The sequence below is a fragment of the Alosa pseudoharengus genome, unplaced genomic scaffold (genome assembly GCF_046254945.1).
Source record: "Alosa pseudoharengus isolate Yale_2024_CS ecotype anadromous, Long Island Sound unplaced genomic scaffold, YU_APseudo_1.1 YU_APseudo_1.1_scf_5, whole genome shotgun sequence".
In the NCBI taxonomy this organism is placed as follows: domain Eukaryota; kingdom Metazoa; phylum Chordata; class Actinopteri; order Clupeiformes; family Clupeidae; genus Alosa; species Alosa pseudoharengus.
The window spans coordinates 21,106,275-21,133,951 of NW_027468837.1; the positions used below are offsets into that span (position 1 = coordinate 21,106,275).

At 42.3% G+C, this 27,677-nt stretch overlaps 1 protein-coding gene across 1 annotated transcript in view; it reads left to right on the forward strand.

The window, feature by feature from the left end:
• Positions 1 to 2,250: 2,250 nt before the first annotated feature.
• LOC143104340 (metabotropic glutamate receptor 4-like) overlaps positions 2,251 to 27,677 on the forward strand; it is a 147,837-nt gene continuing 122,410 nt past the window's right edge. The window contains exon 1 of the mRNA XM_076268363.1: positions 2,251 to 2,541. Coding sequence (XP_076124478.1) covers positions 2,266 to 2,541 — 276 coding nt within the window. The 5' untranslated portion in view covers positions 2,251 to 2,265. The remainder of the gene's footprint in view (positions 2,542 to 27,677) is intronic.

Consider the following 27,677-nt stretch of genomic DNA (forward strand, 5'->3'; position numbering starts at 1 on the left):
GAGTTATACAATTGATTTTTACCTTTCTCTAGTTCATCCAGCTGTTCTCTGAGTCTGGCGATACTAGTTTTAGCTCCAGCCTAGCATAGATAATTGAATCTGATTAGACCATTAGCTTCTCACCTAGCTAGCATCACGTTTAAAAGTGACTAAGATTTCCGGTAACTTTCCTATTTAAAACTTGTCTCCTCTCAAGTTAGAAAGTGTAATAAGACCAACAGAAAATGAACATAGCGATTTTCTAGGCTGATTAGACATGGAACTATACTTAGCCTACAGTGACTATTTTCAGGTGCTGCATAATATCATTGTGCTGCTGTGCCCATGGTGTTCCTTGATTATTATGCTGGATTATATATGTTACACTGGATTATTATGTTATATATGACACAAATGTAACAATACGCTTTTTGCTTTTGATATTCCCAAAGTAGCAATTATCATGGTGAGTTTGGAATGAAATTACACAGGCACTTGACATTTACCACATAGCTAGATCGCAAAGCAGCATTGCAGTTTTTGTTCCAAACCTCTTACCTGATCACGTCACATCAGAGTCAATGGGCTACTCCAGTGCCAAAAAGACAGAACATGGTCAAGAAAATATTTTTTGTTTCATAAAAATGTATTTGTTTCATGATGTAACCTTTGCAGATGATTTCTCATCCTTTTCTCCTGGGAATGTCCAACCGTTCCAGGTTACACAAATAGCCTACGGGTCAGCTGAATGTACAGTAAAGTGACAATCGATGTAGACTTCATAAGATATTCATAAAATATTTACAAAGGCTAGAGAGAAAAATGGCAATGCTGCTTTGCGATTGCTGGACTTTTATTTTGACAAGATGTCGTTGTTATGTCTTTCATGTTATGGCATTCATGAAAGGTTTGATATGAATGTTGAGTCATGTCTCATGAAACAGTCATGAATGCTTTATGTGCATTTTATGACAGCCGCTATGAATGTGTTATTAACTCACCCGTCAAGTAAAGTGTTACCTAAATTATTTGCTTGACCATGTTCTGTCTTTTTGGCACTGGACTTGCCCATTGACTCAGATGTGACGTGTCAGGTAAGAGGTTTGAAATAAAAACAGCAATGCTGCTTTGCGATTGTTGGACTTTTATTTTATTTTAAATGTGTACTCTCTGAGACACTGACACATCAGATAGGAAACCCTCTGGGTAATACAATGGAACAGTGCATCAAAATTCAACATTTCCATTCGCTGTGTTGCAAAGAAGTCTGGAGGAACTAACTTTCATTCTCTCTCAACCTTGGGAGTCCATGGCAACCCTTTCTGCTCCATTCAAGAGGGAGGAAAGCGTCAGATGAGACCTTTTCACCCAGTTGTACAAAGAAAAGAAAGTTTGAGAAGGAGCGAAAATAAGAGAGAGAGATACTGTAGAGAGTGCAATGTCTAAAAACATTAAAGACAAATGTGATGCTTCTCTTTCCAGTCAATTATTTTTATCTCTCTTTTTTCCTCTTTGTTTTTTTCTGCTCTGACTTTCAGGTGTTCACTCACTCACCTGTCAACCTGGGAAGCCTGAGGGACTGACGTTTGGCACCATTGGGAGAGGACGAGCGGCTTTCAAGAGCTCCGCTTGGCCGCGAAGAGGAGGAGAGCCGACAGGATTATCTCTCACCTCTGTGTTGTCCAAAGCCGCCTCCGGGGGGGGGTTCCACACGGTCTGGTAGGGAGTCCACGTTGGGTAGCCAAGCAGTGCTGTGCTGCCCACTTTCACTCCAACCAAACATGCAGAACAGGGCTCGCACTTAAGAGGGAGGCCAAATCCATGAGAAATTGTTTTTTTTTTTTTCCCAACCCAAAAGTACAGCTTTGAGCAATGAAATAAATCCAAGAGGATCCTTTCTACCTCGCTGAGCTATCGAGTTGATATTCGGTTGTGCTCTTCAGTCTGAATCGAGAAGGAAAACGAGAACAAAAGGGGGGAAAGAAATCGTTCGGAAGGTACATGTGGGTTTGGGCGACTGCCATGTCTCCGGTTTCTGCCAACAGACGGACCTGGCTGGGCCATCACCGCGGCCTGGCTCCAGTCCCTGTCCTCCTCCTCCTTCTGTGCCATGTCTTGGCATCGCGCGCCGCCCGTCCCAAGGGCCCTGGCCACACGTATCTCAACTCTATCCGCATCGACGGCGACATCTCGCTGGGCGGCCTCTTCCCAGTGCACGCGCGTGGCCATGACGGCAAGGCGTGCGGCGAGCTCAAGAAGGAGAAGGGCATCCACCGGCTAGAGGCCATGCTCTTCGCGCTCGACCGCATCAACAATGACCACTCGCTGCTGCCCAACATCACGTTGGGCGCGCGCATCCTGGACACGTGCTCGCGCGACACGCACGCCCTCGAGCAGTCGCTCACCTTCGTGCAGGCGCTCATCGAGAAGGATGGCTCCGACGTCAAGTGCCTGGGCGGCGGCGCGCCCATCATCTCCAAGCCCGAGCGCGTGGTGGGGGTCATCGGGGCGTCGGCCAGCTCCGTGTCCATTATGGTGGCCAACATCCTCCGCCTGTTCAAGGTAAGGAGCTCCTCAGTGTTGCTATGCTTGGGCATGCATGCTTTGGCAAGGGCTGTTGTCACACTGTGCAAACTGATGGAAGGGAAAATACACTTCAACACAACAAAGTGTCTAATTATTTAGAGAAGTACTCACATAATTCCCTCGAGGACACTGGCCAAGCAAACATTTATATAAATAATGATATGCTGGTTTATGTAACTGTTATTGCCTTTCTTCACAGATTGAAATATTTGCTGCCCTTGAGTCTGATTTATCCATTTGATTTCCTGTTTGACTGTGTTTGTGACACGCTGATATGTTGGAAGCTCGGTTGCCTGTTGTTTGTGTTCATAATTATTGTCACATGGCAGACTTAGACCGACCCTTGTTGAAACCAAGATTGAAATTCAAATGGGATGTATGTCGCACTGTTGGTTCAATAAAGGCAATGTGAAAGCTAATGCATCTGCTGTGTTGCAGCAATAGGACGCCTGACAGCCAAGATTCCTTTTTTTCACTAAAGAGATTGTCAGCACTCCAATGGCAACATATCTCAAATTGCCAGGAAGGATGCACAGTTTTGCAGAGCAAATACAAATAGAACTAGCTGCATTTTGACAAAGAATGAATGAATGAAATACTAGTTTGCAGAAGGCAGCTGAAAAAAGGCCAGAGACCGACTGTGGACAGATGTTCCTTGACACAGGCAGGAAATATTTGTTTGACAACTTATTTTTCAACTTTTCAAGCTCCATTTAGCTTTGCCCAAGGGAGTGACCAAAGTGGAAAGCATGTTCTTTAAAACAGCGTGCAATCTGTTCCTCCTCCTTTCAAGATATGAAGCAGCCTCATACTTCAGCATGGTCATCTGGTCGATCTACTTAAAAGATATTAAGTGAAAGTATCAAGGCAGATATGACTTTTATTGGTGATAACTCGTGACAATTTGTTTTTCCATTTGTCGCCTTCAGACAGACGGCACATTCAAACAAGTGTCTGATATAGCCCCCTGATGTTTACTTTGAGTTTGCCATACATAAAAGAGACTACAGATATTGTTTTTGTTTGTGGTCTTGCCTGAGGTTATTAGATAACAGCTTTTTTGAAACACCACTGCCAGCTGTTCCCAGTGAATCTGAATGCATTTGAATGACGATAAGGCCCCTCGGTACTTGCAGGATTTGTATCGCTGAGCTCCGTGGGCTTAATTCACAAGTGTCGCATTATCTGTGTGGTGGCGTCACCCCTGCTCCCCCCATTCACGCTTATCAGCTTAGCGAACAAGAGCCCTTATCTCATCGGCAGTTTCAGTTTGGTCGTTGTTGCGAACTTCCAAGAGTTTGGCAGGAAGCATGGAGTGATGCGCACTGGAAATCCCTTTGTGTAGCCAGACAGCGCGGTGGAGATATTTACCTTGGTTTCCTGTCATGTTTATCACACGGGGAGCTGGGGGCAGGGAGGGGAAAAAAAGTGTGCAATGAAAGAGAGTGAGATCCCCGGAGTAGAGCAGGCCCCGGCTGCAGCGTGGTACCAGTGACAGCCTGGAAGCGTGTGTGCTGTGATAAGCACATTTCCAGCCGCACAGTGAAAGCTTGCATTACTTGGTGGGGGGGGGGTGCAGGGGGAAGTTACGGTGTGAGTAACCCCAGGGGTTTGTGTGGGGCTGTTAGCAGTAGGGTGAAGGCTGAACTGAGGTTCTGTTGGAGGGTTGGGGGGGGTCGGGGGGCTCATTACCGCACACTCACACTGTACCTTCCCCCTGCTCCCACCCACCCCCCAACAAAACCTAAGTTCAGCCTTCACCCTAGTGCTAACAGCCCCACACAAACCCCCTGACCCCGACAGCATCACGGTATCCATGGGAGACGTCAACTTAACTGACTTCTCCCTTATAGTGTTGTTTCTGTAATTTCCTCTTAGTCTGCCGTTGTTCAGTTAGCAGGGGAAATAAAAGGAAAACACTGACCCCAACAGCCCTCAGGTTAATTTCTGAACCATTACAATCCATTTAGACCGCTGATTCTCCAGTTCAGTGGTCACACACACACACACACACACACACACACACACACACACACATACACACAAAGAAAGAACTTTGAGTAGTATTAAAAAGGGGAACAACATTAATCCCTTACACTTCTGATTGTAAAATGTCGGCCGAATGATCCAGGAGACAGCACCGCCTGACTCGTGCTATAAAGCAGACATAGGTATGGATTAAACAGTAAGCTAGTAAATGGGAGAAGGGATCCCAGATGGCAGTGACTGGTCTGGGCACTGCTCGGTGCAGAGTGGGGCCAAATGATTTGCAGGTCAGCAGGGCGGGTCTTGGCGGTACACGGGCCAGCAATGGCCAGTCTCGGCTGCTAAGAATAGTGCCACCTCATCAGGATCTTACCACAACAGCCTCACGGATAATGCCACAACCACTTTCATTTGCTTTGAGATGTCACAGCGGCCTGCCACAGGGGACGGCAGGGATGATGTGTCCAGGCTGACAAACAAATACACGTTTGCTGCTGTTTGCTCAAGCACACATAGCTAATAGCCAATCATGACAGACCTCATGCGCATTGTCTGCCTCCCTCAGACAGATGCATGTGCATCTCACAAATGCACACACACACACGTACGCACGCACACGCAAACACGCGCGCACTTACACACACGCACACACACACGCACGCACGCACGCACGCACACACACATGCACATACACACACACACACACACACACATACACACACGCACACACACACACATGCACATATACACATGCACACACACACACACACACACATACACACACTACTCATCATACAGTATAACTCACAGCTGGAGGTATACCACCCGTGTGTTGTTGTAGAAGGATGAGAATAAGAATGAGGTGGTGTAGCAATATTGCACACAGTGGGGTTACATAATTATGTCTCCGGCATGGATGTTGCTGTGCTGTGATGACTGAGCCAAGAACAGTGCCAGTGCGGGGAGAGGGGAAACATGTTGGGGAATGACATGGCATGCTGACCTAATGACCCTATTCATTATCCCACCAGATGCATATAGACCTATAGAGCATCCTCAGCCCTGATACACGTGTTCACACCTCCGCCCCATCTTCACTTCTCTTCTCTTCTCTTCTCTTCTCTTCTCTCCCTCTTCTCTTCTCTCCCTCTTCTCTTCTCTCCCTCTTCTCTTTTTTTCACTTCACTTCTTTTCTCTTCCTTTTTCTCTGTCTCTCCTCTTCTCTTTTCTTCTCTGCCCTGATCTATTCTTTTTCCTCTTCTCATCCTCTGTCTGAAAGAGCCTAAAATACACACACGGAGGTGGGTGAGCCAAAGAGGGCACTGGAATCGCCATCTGGTGTCCCAGACAAAAAATCCCTGTAATGGGGACCTGTCATATTTTTTGTTGTTCTTAAACAGTTGGAGGCACAGTGTAAAACATGAAACTAAACAATCACTGTCACTTAAACCACCAACCATTACAGAAAAAGAGCGGAAGAGAAACAGCAGGGGGAGAACACAAGTCTCAAGACCTAGCATGACAGCATAAACTCTGACATAAGTGGTCAAGCAGACCAAATGCTTTCAATAGACAGCCCACACACTGATTTATGAGAGCTTGTGGAGATATGTATACTTGCTCAATAAAAAAAAGACTGCACAATAGCTTTGCAGAGGTGGATGAGCGTGTGGTTTAGCAGTGGATAAAAAAAAAAAACTACGACCTGATTTGAAATGGAGTAAAGAGTAGGTAGCAGGGAGACAGTGCCAGGGAGAGGTTGGAATGGCCAGCGGAACTCAAATGGAGTGGATGAAGCATTTTACTAAAAAGCTCTCTCCTGATTTCTCCCTCTCTCTGCCGGTGGAAAGTGATTATGTGCTTTAGCAGATTTCACGTTAATTGGCAGAATGTCTGTCCCTCTTTCCCAGTCCCCATAATCTCTTACAATGGCCAATCATCATGGGTTATTTGATTAATACTACATGGAGATGGCTTGGGTATCACTGAGACATAGTTTTAAAACATTTCCATCTGCCCTGGAATAAAAATGGTGGGAGATTGTGATGAACAATGATATTATCTGATCAACATACATTACACTGACAGTATCCTATATCTCCAAGAACATAACCACCAATAACTGACAATTTGATAAGGTTTTATCAGAGCATATCTTGACAGTTTATCTTGGCACTTCTCCCTGAGATATTTGGGGAAATGTTGGGTTCCCTTTTCTCCTATCCAATAAATCAAAACATTTTATTTATTTACTGAGCCCCTTATTGAGAATTGGGTTTCTGGGAAATGCTAGAATAAGAACAACAAATACACTTCAGCATATTTTTCTTTCTCGGTTTGGGTAGCAACATAAGACCTTCTGCTGTGAAGCTAAATTCTTCATACGTCCCCCGAAAATACAGCACAGTAAGACTTATGTGTGTGGATGCTCCTAAATGGCTTTTAGGGCTGAAATTATAAATAATATAAAGCAATAAAATATACCTGGCAATAGAAAATCAATGCATTTAGAGTCTCAGTCCACAGTTCTAATCCAATACATTTTGGTCAAATTCAGTGATCGCTCTTTCACGGTCCCTCAGCTGCCCATTCAGGGTGTGCACTCCATAAACTCTTGGTGTCTGTTCCCAGCCCAGACTGTAAATGGGAAACAAACACAGGGGTCCTCAGACTGAGCCGCACACTACTCCAGCTAATCAACGTGTTCCGTTAGGAGCACGGAAGGAAGAAGGGGTGCAGGCACTGGTGAGGAGCAGTGAATTACAAACTAATTTCATTAGTAGCACTAGTAATTCTACCAGAAAGACTCGGGAGACAGAAATGTAATGAAATAATTGAATCCACCTGAATATGATATGTAAACAATATCAGATACATCAGCTGAATAGCGATCTGTGTATTGAAACAGTCTTTGGCGGAGGCATGGGAGAGGAGCCTACAGCAAAAGCTTAGGAGAGGGACCAACTGGTGGCAGTGGGCTGGAGGTGGATGCATCAAAGTAAAAGAAGTAGCAGAGAGGTGAATTAGAAGCAGAAGTTTTGAAAGAAAATGGTTGGCGTTACTATTGGTTAGTAGTAATTGAATGATTGGAGGTGGTAAAATGATTTCCTATTATGGCTTACACCCGAACTGTGATTTATTAGGGAGAAGCAAATGAACGACTTGACAACATGACTTCCAAGTAGTACTTTTTTCCTACGCTATAACTGATTAACGAGTTGTGAAGTGACAACAAGTCTTCCCAGTAGAACTTCGCTAAAGCATTAGTACACAACTAGTACACTAGTAGTACACTAATAGTACACAACTAATACTACACAATGAGCATTGTGTACTGCAGTTCACTACTGAAACTGCAAACAATTGTGCCCCCCCCCCCCATACGTGTTTTGTGTTATTTTGTACACTACTATCATATGTGCATTGTCAATTCTTGGAGCTATGTTTTATTTACTGTATCTAACAATAAAAACAAAAATAATGCTTGAACGTTCTATTTGGTGCCCAATCTACTTCCTCTGCATTAAGATAACATATGGAATGTTAAAACGGAAGTCTTGTGGGGCCAAATATGATGCTGATAATGGAACTCTCTTGAAAGGGTCTACATTTTAAGTAGTTTGAGCTACCATTTCTTCCCTCCTCTGAGCAGTAGAGGACCACGCGGCTCATTGGAACCATGCTGCCTGCTGTGGCATCCTGTCCCTGCTGATTTGTACACTCAAACAATGAAGTAGGGGAGGAAGTGGGGTGAGAAGAGGCTCCTGTTTGTGATCGTGTGTCACCGCTGTATTGAGCACCTGAAAGTGTGCGTACTTATGATAATACACTGGACTTGTTCTCGCGTCTTCTTGGGGACTATGAAATGTTCCGTCAGTTCACACCAGCGACAGGGACAGGCAGTTACCTTTTTCATTTTATGCTGAGTGGCTCTTGTTATCTCCAGAGTCACAAGAAATAGAAGCTTCTAGAAGTGCAACGAGATTGCAAGGCCCTAAATCCCCCTACTTCCCTATTCCTATCATAACAGGCACTCTCAGAAGCAGAGTATGTGCCGTGATGCATGCCAAAGAAACTACCACTCTGTGAAATAATGGTATTTGTTCAAAGCCCCTGGTTCACAAGGATAAAAGCATTAACCTTGGAGAAACAAGGAAGTCTGTCAGTTCAGTGGAGTTGATTCTTGATTTAATTTTGTAAGTAATAAGCGAGTGATTTTCCAGTTTCTGAGATTTCTTACTGCATTAGTGGAGATGATGGAATACTGATGACAAGAGGAATATCAATGTGAAGTCATTTCAAGGTACTGCACAAACCTGTGTTAGTACCGTGCCAGGAAACAAAAATAGTAAATCTGACGGACTAAAAGAGATGGTTATAAGTTGTTATATTGCTGATAGATAGACATTTTGCATGTCACCATTTCTTTGTGCTAAACACTTCTGACGTTGGTGTGTAATGTGATGAAAGGATTGCATATATCAAACCCATGTTTAAGCCTGACTGGCCAGATCATCCTTTTTAACATTACTTTTCAACAACAAAAAGGGCTTGCATGTACAACAGTGATGCTGAGATTCTGTTCACCTGTGCCTCTGACGGCTGCAGCACTGAGGACCGTGGGAAACGGAGCCATGCAAAGTGAAAGCAAAGACCATCAAACGATCTCCATTTGTCAAATCAGATTACATCTGAGGAACCAGGCATCTCCCAAACCTCATCTTTGATTCTCTCCCGCTAGCCTGGGTATTTACTGTCCTAGAAATCCTCCCGACTGCCCTGATTTCAAGAGGCGCTCAGCACGCCGCTCAGCTCCGCCGGGACGTGGCGAGCCATCCGCTATTCAGGCGCCTTGCTCGCTCGCTTGCTCTCTCTCTCTCTCTCTCTCTCTCTCTCTCTCCTCAGCGCCGCGGGGGCCTCCCAGCCGAATGACAAGCGCGATGGATTTTCTCCCAACATCGCGTCAGTCTGTTCATTAAGCCAGATGTGGCAGTGCCATTTTGATTCTGACAATCTCAGACCCGAATGGATCGGTGCCTTCGCACCTCCAAAACAATGTCAGAGGGTTTTGGATCCATGTCTTGGGCAAAATTGGAATTGATTTGGGCGATGTCTTCGGGGTGTGGGGTGGGGGGTGGTGTTTGGGACTGTTTGAACGCGCTGGCTTGTTTTCCTTGGCAAGATGATTTCATTGAAACAAGTGTTGCTGGGGAATCAAATGAAAGAGTCCCTTAAATGGAGAGTTGGACTCCATTCATCGCTTGGTGAACAGCGCTGCTATCTCATCTGTAACACCATCTGAGTGCTTGTCAATAGTGGCTGAAATTTCAGTTCAGTCCCAAGGTTCTCCACAAGCAACAGCCCTATTCAAGATGTTGCCCACAGCCCCTGATGCCTGCTACTTCCCTAATCTGGCAGCAGCTTTTCGAATGGCATTTTACATGGAAGTGTGTCTTGGGGTGAGGTGGGTGCCCTCTGGGGGTTGTAAGGTCTATGCCAGGCTCTACTAGACCATACACTAAATTTCCAGTCACTGCTCTCTGCCACCTTTCTTTCTCCGCTTCCATTTCCTAGACACTATAGAAACATGGCTCCTCTTGTGGATTAGTCGTGACTTACATTCCACTCTGCACCTTCACCATTGTGATCAATTGTGCAAACAGTCTTTTCAGGATCAGATTAGATGGCTGGCATCACACACACACACACACACACACACACACACACACACACACCACACACACACACATACACACACACACACACACACACACACACACACACACACCACACAATGTGGAACATCCACAGTGGTGTGCACACAGGGAAACACAATGATTGACAATCAATGATGGAAGTAATTATAGTAATTCGAATGATATTGATAACGAGAGGTGGAATTAAGGACCAATTTGTGGAGAAGATGAAAGCCATACTAGTTATTTCTGGACCAAAGAAAGATTTTATTTTCTCTCCATTTCATGACAAGATGCAAAAAAGTAAATAATTAAGGTGACAACCATTTCAATTATGGCAGCAATCTCAACAAATGTGAAGTCCTCCTGTGATGTCCTATCTTGTCTCATTCTGTTGACATCCCTGTGTCAGCCCAATGTTGAGTTTGCCAGGATAGGAAAATCCACATTTAAAATATCCTCAAACCTTGTTTGTATGAAGCCAGGGGGTGGGTTTTGGTGACCTGCTTTGAGATTGACTGAATTTTTAATTGCCAGCGACTGAGAAGCAACACGTCAGTTTAGCTGAAGACATCAGATTGAAATTCTCAGATGACATTATGTTGAGGCTAATGAATGACACACGGGTGGCAAACCGTTTCCGTGATTTTACATTTTTATCCTGTTGTCAGCCTTGTAGGGGACAGCCTTGGTTTGATCATCAACATCAGGTTAAAATTCAGGTTGTACTGCTTTTAAACTGCTTTTATGCTGTTGCACCCTGCCATGCCAACTCTTAATGAATGAATCTGAATGTGGAACTAAACATCACAATTTTGGGCTTAGTAAGGGCCAATATTGTTGTAGTGGCCTTCAGTTTTTACTGTCCTTCTTTGCTGCATGTTCCCTCTTTCTCAATACATTGTTATGTCAGTTTATCTATAGAGATATGGAGCATTCAAGTATAAATCTTCTCTCTCTAAGATATTTCAGTTCCTCTAAACAAACACCATACCCATCCCCTGGATGCATCTGTATGTATGATTTGATGAAGTAATTTTGGTATGATTTGGTTGTCTTCACTAATATGTGCAAGAAAAGGACTGTAGATCCATATGGTGGAGCAGCTAGAGATATATTGATTACAGCCATCAATGAGGATATGCCTTTCGGTTCAAAAACTTCAGTTGCTGCTCAGCCAGAAAATAGATCCTGATCAGCAAGAGGTGCCTGTGAGCAAAATAACCAAATAACTGTAGCTTGAGGCAATGTGATTGATGATTTTACAGCAGTAGGCTATGTAGCAACGTTGGCATAAATATGGATAAGTGGTCTTACTTTACTATTTGAATCCAGTATATGTATTTAGCTGACCAGATCAGGATAGCTTACAGTAAGTGGCTAGATATTGATAAGTTAGCTATGTTATGAGGGCTAGAATATTCTGCTTGAAAGGAGCACCTTTCATTTTTGTCAGTTAGTCACCCATCAACCCACCCAATAACCCATCAACCAAATAGTTTTGCCACCTATGTAGTGTAAAACCCAGACTGTGGATAATATAAAAATAGTGTTTCAATTGTAATGCATTTACAACTACACAGACAGGAGCCAGTGCACAGAAGGGAGACACCGACAGTACAAAATTGAAGAATTAAACAAATTAAGCATTACCGTCACACTCACATTCACAACACATTCTGGGAACTAACAGTCTCTTGTTACATACATGGAAACATTACTATCCCTTTCACATTACAAAACAGACAACCCCTCTTACCTCAAAAAAGTACTACTGTAAGTATTCACTCATGTATACATTCATGGCTCCTTGGTCCTGAATGAAACCCAGTGCTAGGATATGGTAGAGCAGTGTGAAAGTCTCAAGGAGGCTTTCATCTGACAGAGGGACCTCTAAGACCCTGTTCAGACTGCAAAAGTGGCCCAAATCTGGGGGGTCAAGTGACCAGGTCAGACTTCTTCAGAAGTAGTGTGAACACGCAAATCTTGCCCAGATCTGATTTTTTCATATCAGATTTAGACCACTTCCATATGTGGTGCTGAATAATACCCAGGTATGATTTTGTTCAATGCGGCCGCAGTGTGAACAACCAAGGCTTTACGTCAAATCTTTATTAATTATGTGCCGCGGGAGTTAGCTGATGTCATTGTTATTGTTTTTTTGCGCATGCAGGTCAGTTCGAAACCGCAAACAGTTCACACTGGAATCTGATATAGGCCACATTTTAAAAGGTAATGTGAACAGCCAAAAAATTGGATCTGAGCAAAATATCTGAATTGAGCATTAAGACTTGCAGTGTGAACGGGGTCTTAGAGAGCAATTGGTGGAGCTCTGGTGCAGCATAGAGACACCGTTTCTCATCAAGTGGGGAACTTGTTGAGCAACTTGAACTTGCTGATGTGAAGACATGTTCACATCAGCAAATCATTCAGCATTAAAACCAAATGGTGGTCTAGCGGACAGCACCAGCAACCTTTTACTTCAGTCACTTTAACAGGAATTGTCTTTTCTTTTCAAGGACTCTCTCTCCCCCTTTTGCCCCTCTTCTACTTTGTTGTGATTTAGCCGAAGATAAATTAGGGGATTACTCCGAGCAGCCTTTTTTTGTCTTGTCCTATTTCGCTTTCATTCTATTTTCACGCCCTAGAGTGAGATGCATCTCTGCCTTTGGCTTTACATATCAAAGCAAGGGCAGAGCCATCCCATGGACATGACTGCCACAAGGCATCTGCAGAATTATTTGTCATTTTGGTCGAGGATAGAATTTTTAAGACAAGCATGTGCATGTCTGTGCCGGGTTTATAACACTGTAGTGTGTTGAGCTCAGACTGAGGTATCCATTTTTTCTGATTCTATAAGCAAGACGATCAAGGGGGCTTCTCAGTGATTCTCAGACCATCTTTCAAAGGAACAAAATGTAGGAATTCCCCTTTTGTTTCTATGTTCAACATACTGGGTACTCATTGGGTGCACAGTGGGTACCAAGGTCTCCTAAAACCAACAAAAAGAAAACTGAACAACAATCCTACATAGTGCAATATACCGGGCATTCTGGGCGCACAATGGCACAAACGTGTTAAACTGAGTTTGAAGTCATTATGTTAAGGTAAAAGAACTACGTTATGTTGCTTTAAAGCAACACCAAAGAACTTTTCCTCTGTCGCACGCACTATTTGTTTATCCAGCACCAGCTTTGCAAATAACAATGTCCACAGACAATGTAGAATATGTTGCATGATTTTATGAAAGTAGGATGTATTGCGACATCAGATGCAAGTCAAATTTGTAGTTTCTCATGTCTCATTCCATCGAACTACAGATCCGCTACCCGATCCGGCAAACTTACATAGTGCGGTTATAGCCGATAGAGGGCCGCGAAGCGAATGCAGAAAGTGCTGTTCACTCAATTACGAGTTGATGAACCACTGAAACGATTTTGGAAACATTATTTTAAGGTACAAAAAACTGTTTGGTGTTGCTTTAAGAGTGTCTTGAAGAGAAACCTTACATATACATTAAGAGGCTGAATCCATGGATCTGTAATGAATTATTGTTATTTTTGCGTGCTTGAGCTGGGCATGATGAGTTTGAATCAGATTGAAGCGCAAGTGATCAGTATTAGAAAACTTCATATCATATGCTAGCTCATTGGAGCATAACATAGGCTGTCTGGATCTTGAAAGGGATTCTGTAGCATTGTCTCAGCATGTAACAGTTACCAGTGCAAAGAGAAGTTTCTGCTTGTTTGGATGATTTCTCCTCCGAGTACTTACCCATTTAAATATCCCCATATTATGCATTTCAAATCCTGATTTGCCCATAGCACGTACTACTGGCAGACTCCCTGCTGCCATGTTGAAATATGTTCAGATTCATAACAACAGACAATTAAACCCCCATTTGACTTGTAAATGGATTATGCAAAGGAATTTACATAGGCAAGTTGGATCTCTGAAGCATGAAAAGGGTCATTTTAAACATTCACACCTATCAGATGGGGATACCAGCATGGCTGCAGTCTCTCTGGAACACAGCCTCTAGGTGTTGACAGGAATCCAATCCCATCCAAATCCATCACTCCCGAGGTCTGGACAACAGCTATAGTAACCGTAGCAGTTCATGACACGGGAACAACTTCAGGAACAGCTCTGTTAACATGCAAACATAACTCTATCATGTTTAAATCATGCAACATTTACTGTGAGTTAAGTATGATAAATTATACATGCATTTATTTGATCTTTTCCTTATCCTCATTACTATTTAAATGCCTGGAGGTAATAACACTCCAAGCTACCATAATGGAAAGGAGTACAGCTGTACAGCTGGACCAAGATGGCTGCATGTGGGAACAGAAGAAAATGAAAACATGATGCAGTGTGTCCTTTAGTAATGAATAAAAGTGGGCAGGTGATAATGTTCTTTCTGCAGCAAAGAAAGGCCCTGTCGTAGCTGGTCATTATAATTAGACATGTTGACAAAAGCTGCTTGTATCTTAGCTGCTCAGCTACTTTCAATAAAAACATCCTGAACTCTTGTGAGGTTATGGTTTCCGAATTGACAAAAGACTGTGACACTGGCTCACAACGGCCATTACCTGCAGATATTTTGAAGACAAATTATTCCACCTTACTGGACAGAAAATAGTTAATTCAGCTGATTTCTTTTGATATTACAAATCAGGGTCACAAAGCTGTCTCATATCATTAGTGAACATAGAAAAAAAGGCAGAATCTACCCACTTGCTCTGGAATAACAAGGGCATCCATCTTTTTTTGGCAGGGAAACATAAAAGCAATGCAATGATTCAATCAAGCACTGAGACTTTTTTTTATCAAGTAAGACAAATATATATAGCTTTAGCAATATGCTAGATATAACATATTGGGTCTTGAAATCCACAGGAATCCATATACATTTAATAATCATGTTATTTTATTCATAGTTGTGCAGATCTATAATCACACCAATTGAATTGAAATAGAAATGGCAAAGATTTATATTTTTGTGAAATTATTCCATATTTAGTGTAGTCATTCCATATCAGAACCCCTGAAGTACAATTCAAATACGAGCATGAAGCTTCAGAGTGTTACCTTTCATTTGAGACCAAGATTACTGTATGCTTCTACACAAAGGGGTTCATAGGCAGTAAGCATTTGATTGTCAGTATGCATTTTGGATAACCATATGGGGAATTTCCATAGGGCATTTTACAAAATGCATGAACATACTTTGGCAAATAATGGTCTAAAAATTTTCATTTTATATTAATCTTGAACACAGCTTCACAAGACCTGGTGCTAGGTCTCAGTTGTGTTTCTCATATCAAGTGACTTAGAGGGCTGAGATGTGGTCAGTTTGAGAGATGCTTGTTATCCGGCATAAAGAAAATAACAATGTGCTAGCCTCTGTAACTCTGTGTCAGTACATCACACACAGTTCTTCTGATTGTTTTTCAAGAAACTACAGTGTCTGAGCTTTCCAAAGAGGTCAAGCAGGTGCTGTGCAATTTCAGGCAAAACCTGGAAATTGGTATTGAGGATTAAGCTGTGAAAAAGTATGTATATCTCATGTATGTATAAAGCCAAAGGTGTTGTTCACATATCAGTGATTTTTTCTTCAGTTTTCAGAGTCAGGAGCGGGCTTTCAATCATCACTTTCCATTTTTCTCTAATCAAAACCGATAATGAAGTTTTGATTTTTTTTTTTTGTGCACAGAATAGTATTGACTTAATGCTTTTAGAGTGTCAAGACAATCCAGCACCATAGATTGGAGGGAATCATTAAAAATCATAAATGGATGCACAGACAGACAAACAGATAGATACATGTAGATAGATAGATAGATAGATAGATAGATAGTCAGTCAACGTTTTCAAAAATATACAGCTCTGGAAAAAAATAAGGGACAACTGTAAATTTGAATATGACCGTCAACTCATTCGAACATCACTCAGCAACAGTAGGATGACAACAGAAAAATGTGCAGTGGTCTCTTATTTTTTTCCAGAGCTGTAAACCCATTTTAGTCCTAGACGTCTTGCAAGGTGTGGTGACTGAAAGTGTGTTGTTGAGAAACATGCGTCTTCATGACAGACTTCATCAGACACTGTATAGGGGACCAAATTATGGCTAGAATGTTTCATGTTTCTCATATTATGATAGCCACGTTAATTAATCATGATGCCTATATTATATATATGTCAGTCAGTGATATTGCAGTGTTATTGAGTCCTTGTCAAATAGCTACTGATGTGTCTTGTGACTAGCTACACTAAACCACACAGGCTAAGTAAAGTGCTAAGGTAATTGTTATTGTTGTGATGCAGTGTGCTTGCAGTGCCAGTGTTGTAGACAAAGGAACGTCTCAAGAGATGGTGACTCATAGGATTGAGCACTCGACAGGAGCTTGAGTTGACGAGTGAATTACTGTAGTTGCAGCTCTTGGGGAACACAACTTGTTGCCCAGGCTGAAACAGTTTGCAAAGATTTCCCCTGCCCTTTTCAAGCTCAGAGCCATATGTTATTCTAAAGCAATGCATGTTATGTGTGTTGTGACTGGAAATATATAGGGGACATATGCACACTTTCTTTCAAACACACACAGACACACTAACACACACACACACACACACACACACACACACACAAAACCCATTAATTCTCTGAGCACTCTACTGTACAGTACTTATCATGCATACAACATATTTTATAAGAATGCACTTATAAATAATAATGCTGAATACAAATGTGCATGTAGCCAACACAGCACTGTTTCCATTTTTAAATTAAATGTAAAAAAAAAATGCCTGGCAAACCGAATCCATAATATATGTATAGACATGTCAACAAGCCTTCTTCAAGGTAGATTAGAAATTCTAATTCAGATGCAGCAGTCTATGTGCTCTGTACAACACTAGAACTCCGTGCCTCTCTGCTGTTGATGATGCAGTCCTGAAACATATGGCATTGATGAGACTTATAGATTTCTTAAGCATAACTCACATCACTTCCTGACAGGGGAAGTGAAATGCCATCATAATGCCCCTCAGCTACCAGGAAACCACTCAGTCATGACGGTGTGTTGTTCTCAACAGGGCTTAGAATGTGGCGCTTGAAGATATTGATTCCTCATGAAGTCACTGTTGTCTCAACTAATTCTTTGCCGTTAGGCTTATGACCCACTGAGCCATAAAAGCAATGTGACCAGTGACCGGTGCAGGTCAGTGTATAAACACATACAGTATCCTTGATCTCTAGGTAAATACATACAGGTGCTCTGTATGAACATTTTAAAATAAATTACATTTCCTCAGCAACACACCCAGAATTGTTCTAAAAATGTAAAAAACATACTTCCTTTTGTCTCTGGTCTCTGGGAACATGAGGAAGGCTGTAAAAAGAAATGAAACAACTGTACTTGTAAAGAATAAAAGGATGATGATATATTTATCACAGGGAAATTGAGTTCTCATGCAAGGGCATCTTATTCACCTAAGAAGCCAGATAAGTTTACAGCATATGAGGTATGATTGTTAAATGTCAAGTTATAAGTATACCTTGTGATGTTAAATGAGTATAATATGTTTTGTTCATTGCAATCTAATGACAACATTATTATGTGTTTCCCACACCTCATGTTTAGTGCCTTCTAACACATTTGTGTCCTAAAGTCAAACTACTGGATTTACCCCTCCCAGATCCACCACATGGGAAACTAATATCTCTCCTAGGGATTCAGCTGTAAAACATATTAGTTTTCCAATACCTTGCCATCCAGTTACTGCCTTAAAATCCAGTGGATTCTGAATGGAAACCAATAAACCCTAGCAGAGTTAGAAGAGTACAATACAGGATTTTAAAATCATATCGACAACAAACATATAAAACAGCTGTTTAGTAAGAAACTGGACTTTCCTTCTCTTTTTTTCTTGTTTCAGGGAGAATCCTCTTGCAGAATAAAATTACAGTTGCTGTCTTTTTATCACCATGCAGGTCAATATGTTATTTCTGATGTAAATATTTGAGGGTGTTCAAGTATACTTCCGAATATTTGTATACTTCAATCCGAGGGGCAGGATAAACAGTTGTCTTTCAAATTCCCTCTGCACGCAATAGGATAGCGCTACAACCAGGGGTTAAAGTGGGGGTAACAGGGAGGAACGCTGTTCTGCCACCCCAGATAAATTAATATCCGGTCGGCAAAACTCCGAATACACCTTTATTTTTTAGGAGTCAAAGGAGCCAAAGCCGATTTGAAAGACTGTTGTTCGCCAGCAGCAGCCATCTTTTTTGTTTTCAATAGCAGGGAATTCACACGGAACCGTCGCAACTCTGTCATCATTATGTTAAGCCCGCCCACCGACTCTATACACGATGTGATTGGCCTGACCGAAGTTTGGTTTTTCCAGCTCGCAAGCCAACGGAGAGTTGCGTAGACGACCCTGGTTGCAAATTACATGCAATGACCGGCGTTCTATACATTATCCCGCTAATTATACGGCTATACTTGCCAAAACTCCACATGATATGTCTCTTTACATTTATTTGTTACTGTTTCGTCTTTGCTTTTGCTGAGAATCAAATAGTTCGCAACACACACTGAACTTGAATCAAACATTCTTTAGAACACAGCTGATCAACTGTCTGCTTTCACTTTCAAATGAAGTTCCATTGCAAGAACTGACCGGACTACTTGCGAATGATATAAAAGACGTGAATCAAAAGCACAAAACTCGTTGCCATTGACAGTGGTCATTATATACTTTGCACCAAAATAATACTAATATCAACTTTGGTCAGTTTTATTCAGTATGCATGTTTTGTGCTTTGTGGTGTAAAGAAGAAAGAAGCGCTATTATACGGCTCTTCAGAATGCTGCAGAAAGTTCCAGTGATTCCCCTTCCCAACGTTGAGATGTCAGATATGCTTGTCAAGCATACTCTCATACCTTACTTAAACTTCTACTCTCTTCCATACAGCATTAAGCTAAGTGGTCTTTAGCACCAAATAGACAAAAGTGGTTGTTGGCTTGGAGGAAGTGAGAGCAAATCTGAGCTCGAATGGCTGAAGCATCGATCGCTCAAAGAGACGGGCCAGCCAAATGGGTCAGGAGTGGAATGAAGCTATCTCAGGTTACAGCTCATAGTCCAGCAATCACAGCCCCCTGAAATCTAACCTAGCGACAACATGAATCACAGGGAGAGAGAGAGCAGCCAAATCTCCGGATTGAACAGTCAAAAGATAGGAGATAGGCGATAGGAGATGATCCATCAGATACTCCAATACGAGTGATAATGGTTCAAAGGGGATAGATAAGCACACACCTGTTCTATCATTTAGTTCATATGAAGACAGGGTTATACGCATTGCAGGCAATAGATATTGATATTGAATAGATATTGAATTAAGCTACACAGAGCAGTGTTCTTACATTTCTATGTCTAATTAAACAAATGGGAGCAGAGACATCCACAGGTTAATTACAGCCATTATTGAGGTTCAGGTTCCAGATCTATAAATGATTTTAAAAATAATAAAAGAAAAGTCATGACATGTTCCTGTAAAATATAGCCGCCATGTTAAAACCATTAAGCACATAAAGCTTAACCCCAATTTCTCCACGGGGAAATATGCATGAATCCACTATAAATGACACACACACACACACACACACACACACACACACACACACACACAGACTGTGGCATTAGCATCGGCCGTTTCTCTCGGCGTAGAGGCTAATTTGGAGAAGGCCTGCACCGGGATGGGAGGGCTTGACCATTAGGGCATAGAAGGGACCATTACCCATAAGCCTCATGCTCTGTGAGTGATGAGGAGCTCCCTGATGATCCTCCTGAGCCCCATTCTCACTGTCTCCGGCTGCAGCCCAATGCTTCCTGGCGGCGCAGCTTAGTGTAGTGCTCCTCTGCTCCCTTCTTCACCCCATGCTAATGTGCTCGCTTGCTCGCTAGCCACCCATTTGCTCTAATAGAAGGCAATGGGCTTTGTTTCAATGACATTCCTAACTGGCAAGGATAGAGCGCTTAGCGGACCTAACTGTGCGACCGTGCATTTGCCCATGTCAGGTCAAGGAATTAGCCTGCGCCGCTATTATGAGGAGGTATCAATGTTTCAGAGTTTTCAGATGAGGGAGCCCAAATGCACTTTCATGTTACCCCTGGGTGGTATAAAATGTGCATATAGAACACCAGCTTGGAATTTTACCTTTGCCTTCCGAACACAGGTTGTGTGAGCCGCGTAAAATGAATAGCATTGCTTTGGAAAAGGTTTCAGGGCCTAGGTTTAGACAGTTGACTTGTACCAGACATGTTTTGCTATGGAAAGTAATTTTGGCATGTTTGTTTCTATGCTTTGGTTATGGTTGTTTGATTAATAGCTAATGGTTTCTTTCCATTGCTTTGCAATTCTTTTTACTCATATCCAGGGGTGTAGGGGTAACATACTGTAAGAGGTGGGTGAACTATGAATTCTGTGATCAGTAAAGTGGACTGCGGCATTGGATTTTTAAAAAAGGCATTCAGAACATGTTTGATGATGGTGGAGGGTATTGTCCAATGTTTATCAGTGTTATTAAATGGTTCCTAGAGTGTTGATGAGTGTACATATTGTGTTATTTTTGAATGTTAAAAGTTGCAATTGGTGAATAAACTCTTTTGAGAGGTGGATAAACTCTATTTCTGAAGTAGAGTGGATAAACTATTTTTATTGTTGCCAGCTACAAATATGGTTCACCCCATCCCTGGGACACTAAATCAAATTTAGGGCCATGTGTGGATTATGGAAGAGCATTACCTTCACATTCTGGTTGAATCCATGATCCGCTGGGCAAATGCTATCTGTGCCACCCAGTCCTGCTGAAGGATATGCATGACAGTTATATTGCCATGGCATGGCTGTTGGTAATGTGTCATGATTTGTGTGATGGGTGAGGAAGTTTGACGATTTTCAAAAAGATCTGGTCAATTAAGCCCAATGCAAGTCTGGTAATGGCACTTAACAGGATATGTGGTGATTACACTTATCTACTTTTGAAAGGGTTGAAGATATCCCAGACACGCACATGCACACACACACACACACACAAATATGATTTTAGTGTCTGTGCCGATTAAAAAGTCAGATGTGAATTGTACCGTGTAATTGTTTTTTTGATATAGTTCAATCAAATCATGGTTGTGAACACTCCAGCACAGGAGAATCATACAAGATGAAATAAAGTATGCCTAATATCCACCCTTCTGAAGTCTCCACACAGTGGGAGCAAGGACGTAGGGTGGAGATGAAAAATCAAACAAGTTTTGTCTTTGTGGACTGACCTCTTGACAAACTTAAGGAGTGGAGCAACATTTTTATTTTGTTTATATTTTTTTAGTATTCCAAACAGTGCGTGCAGTGGCTTTTAAAATGTGATTCAGTCTAGTGTCTGGCTGCTCCCTCCCTCCTCTGGGTGAAACATCAGAGCCCAGAGCTGCCACCCTCCCTGATTGATAATCTCTGGCTCTCTGCGTCCTCTTTCAGAAACGCCCTCTCCAGGTTTCTTTCTTTGGTTTCCTTCAATTTCAGAGACAAGAGGTTTCCTCTTCCATTCTCAATGACACAGATACACCTTTTCTGTAAATACTCCCACCTTTTATTTGACTTTGTCCTTGACTGGAACAAGCTGCTTTAAAATGCCCTTTGAAAGGAAATACCTTGTGATAGGGAAGTGATAGGCAGCCCAGGGGGACATGCAGAGCCCACTTAATACTTACAACTCATCTGAAACATGGCCTGCCTCTTCGCAGGAGGTGGGATGTATGAAATTTTAATTGCCTTGGCCTATTTTCACAGGGACATGGTATTAAGACAGTGTGTATTCTTAATCTTTACAGTATATAGTACAGTCTTAAAGGGATACGCCACCATTTGGGGAAATACAGTCATTTACCACCTCCCCTCAAGTTAAACAATTTTTAGCTTTCACGTTAGCATCTCGCCGCTTCTCAAGTTAGAAAGTATAATAAGACTAACGGAAAATGAAATGGGCCGATTTTCTAGGCTGATTTGACATGGAACTATACCCTCATTCCGGCATAATAATCAAGGAACGTTGCGAACATACCATGGGCGCAGCAGCACAATGATATCACGCAGCACCTAAAAAATAGTCCCCATAGGGGATAACTCACAAGTATAGTTTCATGTCAAATCAGTTTTAAATAGAAAATTCAGTCACTTTTAAGCGTGATGGTAGCGGGCGAGATGCTAATGGTCTAATCTGATTCAATGATCTATGCTAGGCTGGAGCTAAAAGTGGTATAGCCAGACTCAGAGAACGGCTGGATGAACTGGAGAAAGGTAAAACTCAATTATTTATCTCGAGGGGAGGTGGAAAATTAGCGTATTTCCCCAAATGGTGGCGTATCCCTTTAAGTATTTTGTTAAAAAAGGGTGATAGTAAGGTAAGAAAATAAGGACAACAGATAGATAGATAGATAGATAGATAGATACTTTATTGATCCCCAGGGGAAATTCAAGGAATACATACAAATATAAGGGTTTTACAAATTACTGAGCATCTTAAAGATAGGGTAAGCGATTGTGCACAACATTGTTTATGTTTATCTTAACTTCAGTATTCCCAGAGAAACCCCACACAGTGTTTTGTTTTTGTTTGGGGGACAGGCTGCCCCCACTTTGTTTATTTCCATTTTTCAGAGAATAGGCTGCCTATACAGGGTGAGCAGCTAGCGGATTGTGAGTAGATGTTCGCTGAATGTGCCAAACAATGTTATGGGCTTGCACCTTTTAACTTTCATAGGGTTCCTGTTGATATAATAAATGGATGGCAATCTAAATGTGTGTGTAATGCAGTTTTTGCAACTTTGCACACAGTTGCATGGGCAGCCGGAAGCTGTGGACTTTAGCTGTGGACTATAGAATGTGCACATGTTGTAACAGACACACCACCCATTTTTTTGCTGCTTCAACCCATTTTTTTGCTGCTCTTATTTCTTCACTGTATGTGCCTTCTTATTTACTTTTTATATTGTTTAATTGAATGTTATTTTTTTTCTGTGGACCTAATTGGTAAAATGTCTTGTCTCCACCGTGGGATAGTGGGAAACGTAATTTCGATCTCTTTGTATGTCTTGACATGTGAAGAAATTGACAATAAAGCAGACTTTGACTTTGACTTTGACACACACACACACACACACACACACGCACACCCACCCACACACACACATACAACTCCCTTCCCAACATATGGTAGCACACAGACATATGCAGTCACTCACATGTGTGTGTGTTTGTGTGTGTGTGTGTGTGTGTGTGATGTATTGTGAGTAGTGTGTACACACCGGTCACAATAGTTGAGTGGGAATTGGCAACAGGAACCAAGAGACTCTTTGTGAGGAAGATTGGCTAGGCTGCAGCAACACCTTCCACAGAGACACCTCCCATATGAGTCTGCAGTGAGAGGGGAAGAGAGGAGAAACAATGAGAAAATGGATGGGGTATTCCGATCGGTTTGTTTGTGTACATGAAAACATGGGTTATAATGGTGGAGAACAATAGTCATGCTATGTCAGCATTACAGAACAATTCCGTGTTTTGGATTCGCTGACTGAACCTGCAAGTAATGTGTAGTAATATATATATATATATATAAATATAAATATCGAGATGATTTTGGTAAGGAGATGGGTGTTTAAATGTTTCAAATTATCTGACACACTTGCTTCACCTTTTTGGATTTGTTTCAAAGAACACACACACACACACACACACACACACTATGTGAGTGACTGTATATCTCTGTGTGCTACCATATGTTGGGAAGGGAGTTGTATGTGTTTGTTTGAGTGTGTGTGTGTGTGTGTATGTGTGTGTGTGTGTGTGTGTGTGTGCATGCGTGCGTGTGTGTGTATGTGTCTGTTACAACGTGTGCACATTCTATCATGGTGAGAGAGACAGATATATGATTGGAGATTCCAGCAGCAGTCCTTTCAGAGGCTCTCGCCGGCATTAAAAATGCATGAGGCCACGGTGGGAGAAACACACAGGCCTGCCTTCCTGCGACTCGTCCCCATAGCCAGGCTGCCTGAAATGCAGACATAAACAGCTATCTTTCATATCGTGATAAAGTGATCTGTCAGCAAGACAAAGAGCCCCATAGTAGCACTGCACAAACAATAATTGGAGTTTGAGTTTGGGTCGGTCCAATTCATGTGGCAAGACTACCTCTGATGTCTCGCCTTGCCGCCTTGTGTGTTATCTCTAGCAGGGGGTGTCAAAAGGCCATAAATATGCCCTCGGAGCTGTCATGGCGCTGATAAAGCTATCATGCTGTCGTTTTCGGCGAATACACGTCGACGAATAAATCAATTTGATCAGCAGGGCTTTTTTTTATCCACCCTCGCCTCGCTTATTATTACTACTAAGTCCAAGAGTTAATACACCTGACTGTCAATCAGTTACCTGATTCTACTGCTCCTCACCTCTGCTCTTATTTAATTGGATGGAGTTTGACGAGAGCTCACTTGTTTTCGAGGGCACTGTCAGTTCAGCAAGAGTGCATGAGGGTTTCGTGAGACCTCAGGAAGTGCACTTAGTTTGAGGCCTTCTGTGCTCGCTAGGACACTATGAGCCGATGAGCTGATGAAACTATTGCAAACAGTGTGGCCAGGGACCAGGGAAGTAGGACGAACAGCTCCAATGGCGGCTGAACTGACAAGTCAAACTGAACTGATAGACGCAAGGATTCCTCAGATCAGTAGTGTATGGCCAGGGATTTGGCAGTGAGTGAGTGTTCATGAACATAGGCGGACAAGGTAAATCGATCTAATAGGCCTGTTAGAATAGCTGTGTTGTCCCTTTGCACCATAATATTAGGCCTACATGTATTTTGTGATCATTTCCAGTTTTGCAATCACACAAGCCAGTGTTTACAATATTAATTATATATGTAGACTATGTAACTGCTCCCAGCTCCACATTGCAAGTTCAAGTCCAGTGCTTCAGTATTTTGACTCTGTCACAACAGGTTTTGTTATGACAGCTTTACTATGCTTTTACACTGGCGTGCTATTTATTTATCAAACTGGATTATGAGCCGTTGGTATAATCATATACGTTCTGGCTCTCTAAAGACCATTCAATTCATAACTGGTGATGTTTGTTTTCTTAGAGTTTGTCCGTATAATTATCAAACGTAGTTTTGGATTTCTTTTTAACTGATCAACAACAGTATGTTTCATCAGTCCCCCGTCAAAGAAAACCACCACTAACTTATCTGAATTATACAACCTATGGCAAGATATGTTTTTTTTTTCTGCAGTTAGGGTTAAACTATTTCCATCCCTTATACTGTAGCAAGGAAACTCCAAGGCACTCTCTTTGGAAAAAACTAATATGCCTTTATTGTTATGGCTTGGTCATCTTAAACCTTTAAAACACTCTGACGCATTTCGGCATACAAGCCTTCGTCAGGGAGACTCCCTGACCAACATACATCTTAATTTGTACACATGTACTTGCGCTTCACTGCTATGGTATGGCCACCGTAGCCTGCTCACTGAATCTTCTGGATTAACCTTTGCTTACAGTCTCATTATTCGCAAGATTAGCCCTAAACTCTTATGACACTTAGCAAGGATGTATATTGCCAGTCCAACAGTCATATTTGTGCTTAATGAACCTGAACATGATCTTTGCTATTGGGGTCATTTCTCCCCCAACTTATACTCTATAGAATATGCTCATGAACATCCGCATATATTCGGTATGATTGCACTGACTCACGGCTGATCTTGAGGTAATTTCACAAAGCACTGAAAAAAAATCCCATTTCCCTGGGCCTCGCTCAGTGAATATTGTCTGTCAGGTAGAGACATTGCTTGATACAGATATCTGTAAAGCACCAATGCCACCGTTGTGGTGCTCGTGGTTAATGGAGCAGTGACAGCAGGGGGATGACTGGTCTCCATTCGATGCAAATGTGAATTTTTAAGAGATATTTCTCTCCTTGCCTCTTGCCTTCTCAATGTCCTCATTTGTTTCTGGCATCACACATGCTCGAAGCGCATGGCGGACATTTGTTCCACAGTATAGGTGAAAGTAGGGAGGCTATTTTGAAACTTCTTAGTCGATAGTAATAGCTTCATAAGGTGAATCTGTTTAAAAATGTATTGGCCAGAGCAGTACACCTAAATAGTGAATATAAAGTAAGGAGCACGCACCTTGAATACAGACTGTGTTTATTTTGCTGAAAGGCATTTCATTTCATGCCATAATAGAGTTGCAATTACATTAAATAGACATGGAAGTGGAGATCAGCCATGCCATACATTTGGCCCAGAAACCGGCCATTCACTAGTTTTACTGATAACCCATTTCGTTGCATCAGTGCATGTAAGTGTGGAAGATTGGCTTTGGGTCCCGCTGAGACACCAAGAAACCAAGAACTTGTGTTTACTGAGAGCTTGGTTCACTCTTCTGGACACTGCACAAAAGAAATGATCAAAAAGGATAGAGATAAAGAGAGAGAGAGAGAGAGAGAGAGAGAGACACACAAAGAGAGAAAGAGAGAGAGAGATAGAGAGGGGGGAGGAAAAGGAGCCTTTTGCCACGGTAAGTGGGTTGACCAACGTACGTGAGCAATGAGGTGAGTGGAGTGAGTTTTCTACAGGAGTCAGGAAGCTGGCCACAAAGAATAACATACAGAGCCACCTGTCCAGTCCAGGTAGATGGTCGGGAGGGATTTCATGCTGCACAGGGGTGTATAACAGGCAATCTAGCCAGTGCAGTGGCACAGGGGCCTGCAGTCTCACGGTGAGGGACGCTAGGCAGATGCACATGCATTAGTGTGGATATGGAGGGCTAAACGTTGCACTGAGGCCCAGAGTAGCTGGCTCAGGCCATGGCTGCACATCTCCCCAGCTGCCTGCCTTACGTTTTTATTTTCTCTATGAATGTTAACGGCGATAGTGTTGGTGTGAGAATGAAGAGTTATATCTATAAATGATGAATGGTGTCCAGCACAGGGATTGTGACCGAAGGTTTTTGTAGTGAGGTGGATGATTACTGAATTAAGATTATGATGTAATGTCTCATTTAAATGTTTGTATTTGTGCATTTGTCTTTTTTGCCACAGCAGTGAGACTGTAATATTCAACTAGCACAGGATGAAAGAACAACTTCCATTCATTTCCAAAAAAAGAACACCATCTAAGTGGAAACTCTTTCAAGTATTTCAAAAAACAGGTGCAACACTATATGCGTTTGCCAATGCAGTCCTTCCTCCTGCCAAGGAGGCCTGCAGAGCACCTTTGAGGAGGAAGCAACGCTGTGAGAGTTTGCACTGAGACGGAATAAGTGAGTAAGTGAGTGGGGCACCTCTCACCACACAAATCCAAATG